The sequence below is a fragment of the Eimeria tenella genome, genomic scaffold (assembly GCF_000499545.2).
Source record: "Eimeria tenella Houghton genomic scaffold, Eth_scaff1610, whole genome shotgun sequence".
NCBI lineage: Eukaryota > Apicomplexa > Conoidasida > Eucoccidiorida > Eimeriidae > Eimeria > Eimeria tenella.
In genome coordinates, this window is record NW_013544075.1 from 1 (window position 1) to 2530 (window position 2530).

Here is a 2530-nt window from a genome sequence, read left to right on the forward strand (position 1 = left end):
CGGGGCGGCTTTGCGGGCTCGCGGGCTTGTTTGGGTTGCTAGGGATTGCTGAGGGGCTAGGGTTTGTTGGGGGTTGTTAGGGTTTATTGGGGGTTTTGGGGGGTTGTTGGGGTTTTTTAGGGTTTATTGGGGGTTGTTAGGGTTTACCAGGGTTTGTGGGGTTTTTAGGGGCTTGTTGGAGGTGATTAGGGTTTAGCGTAGGTTTTAAGAGGGCGTGCTAGGGTTTAGGGTCATTTGGGATTCGGCGAATTAGGTTTTGGAGGGGATCTAGGGTTTTGAGGGGCATTAGGGTTTGGAGTGGGAATTAGGGTTTTGGGGAAGAATCAGGGTTTAGATAGGAGAATCAGGGTCTGAGGGAGAACCAGCCTATGAGGGCAAGTTAGGGTTTTGAGGGTTCATTAGGTTTTGGGGGTTCATTAGGGTTTTTTTGGGAACAGGATTTTGAAGGTTCATTAGGGTTTTAATGAGCATCAGGGCTTCGAGGGTTCCTTGTGGTTTTGAGGGTTCCTTGTGGTTTTGGGGATTAATTAGGGTTTTGCGGGTTAATTAGGGTTTAGGGTTTAGGGTTTAGGGTTTGCGGCGTGCAGGCGAACCCGGCGTTGTACGTGTTGCGGGAGCGGATTCGCAAGGGTTTGCAGTTGTACTCTTCGGAGCCCACGGAGCCTTATTTGAATTCGCAAAACTATGGAGAGTTGTTTTCTAATCAAACAGTTTGGTTTATAGATGACACAAATGTCTACAGGGTCACAATTCACAAAACCTTCGAAGGAAACCTCACCACCAAACCCGTCAACGGAGTCATCTTCATCTTCAACCCCCGCACAGGTCCGCCTTCGAGGGTTTGTCAGTGCCTTATTAGGGTTTGTCAGTGCTTTATTAGGTTTTGTCAGTGCTTTATTAGGTTTTGTCAGTGCTTTATTAGGGTTTATCACTGGTTTGTTAGTGTTTATCAGTGGTTTATTAGGGTTTATCAGTGGTTCATTAGGGTTTATCAGTGGTATATAAGGGTTTATTAGGGTTTGAGGGGAGGTAGATTAGTGCCTGGTAGTGAACCCTGGTTTTTTTACCCCTGGTGGAACTGGGTTGGGGGCCCCCCTGGGGCCCCCCGGGGCCCCCGAGTTCGCGTTGTGGCTGTTTTTGGCTGTGTTCCTCGTTTGGGGGCCCCCCCTTGTGACCGCTCGTTGGAAAGCTCTCTTTGTGTTTGAGTTAATGGCATGAATGGCATAAATGGCAAGAATGGCATAAATGGCAAGGATGGCATAAATGGCGTAGGTGTTGTGGTGAGGTGTGGGTTGCAGGTCAGCTGTTTCTGAAGATAATTCACACGTCGGTGTGGGCGGGGCAGAAGCGGCTGACGCAGCTGGCGCGGTGGAAGACTGCGGAAGAAGTGGCTGCGCTGATTCGGTCTTTGCCTGTGGAGGAGCAGCCGAAGCAAATCATTGCAACTCGAAAGGGAATGCTGGACCCCCTGGAAGTGCATTTGCTGGACTTTCCCAACATCGTGATCAAAGGCAGCGAACTCAACCTCCCCTTCCAGGCCCTCATGCGCATTGAGAAGTTCGGCGATATGATCCTCAGAGCGACGCAGCCGGAGATGGTTCTCTTCAACATGTTCGACGACTGGCTCAAGTCCATCTCCGCCTACACCGCCTTCTCCCGCCTCCTGCTGCTCCTCCGCGCGCTCCAAGTACTGCTGCTGCTGCTGCTGCTGCTGCTGCTGCTGCCGCTGCTGCTGCCGCTGCCGCCGCTGCTGCTGCTGGTGCTGGTGCTGGGTGTGGGGCCCGGACGGGTTGGCGAGCTGTGGAGGCGCCGTTCGCGCGCAGCCAGGCTTGTTCTTGCCGCCGCTGCTGCTGGTTCGCGGCGCGCGGGTAACTGCCGCTGCTGCTGCTGCTGCGCTGCTGCTGCGCTGCCGTGGCGCCGGCGCAGGTGAACACGGAGCGCGCGAAGGTGCTGCTGCGTCCGCACAAGTCAGTGGTGACGCAGCCGCACCACATCTGGCCGTCGCTGACGGACGAGGAGTGGATCCACGTGGAGGTGGGCCTGAAGGACCTGATCCTGGGAGACTACGCGAAGAAGAACAACGTGAACGTGGCGTCGCTGACGCAGTCGGAGATCCGGGACATAATCCTGGGGATGGAGATCGCGCCGCCGTCGCTGCAGCGGCAGCAGATCGCGGAGATCGAGGCGCAGGCGCGGGAGCAGCAGCAAGTGACCTCCACCACCACCCGCAGCGTCAACATCCACGGAGAAGAAATGATTGTGGCCACGCAGTCTCCCCACGAACAGCAAGTGTTCAGTTCCAAGACGGACTGGCGCGTGCGCGCGATCTCCGCGGCGTCGTTACACCTCAGGACGCGCCACCTGTACGTGTCTTCGGAGGCGGTGGCGCCCGCGGGGTGTACGTACATCCTGCCGAAGAACCTGCTGAAGAAGTTCATTTCCATCGCGGACCTGCGCACGCAGATCGCCGCCTTCATGTACGGCGCCCCGCCGCCCCCGGACCCCAGCAGCAGCAGCAGCAGCAGCAGCA

General features: G+C 56.2%; 1 protein-coding gene across 1 annotated transcript; it reads left to right on the forward strand.

Annotated features, from left to right (window-relative positions):
* Positions 1-463: 463 nt before the first annotated feature.
* Positions 464-1687, forward strand: ETH_00035250 (pre-mRNA splicing factor prp8, putative; the record flags this gene model as incomplete). The annotated part of the gene is made up of 3 exons (XM_013379226.1): positions 464-484; positions 588-825; positions 1299-1687. Coding segments are annotated over 3 exons (648 nt in total), but the record flags the coding sequence as incomplete, so codon positions are not given.
* Between the last annotated feature and the right edge of the window lie 843 nt (positions 1688-2530).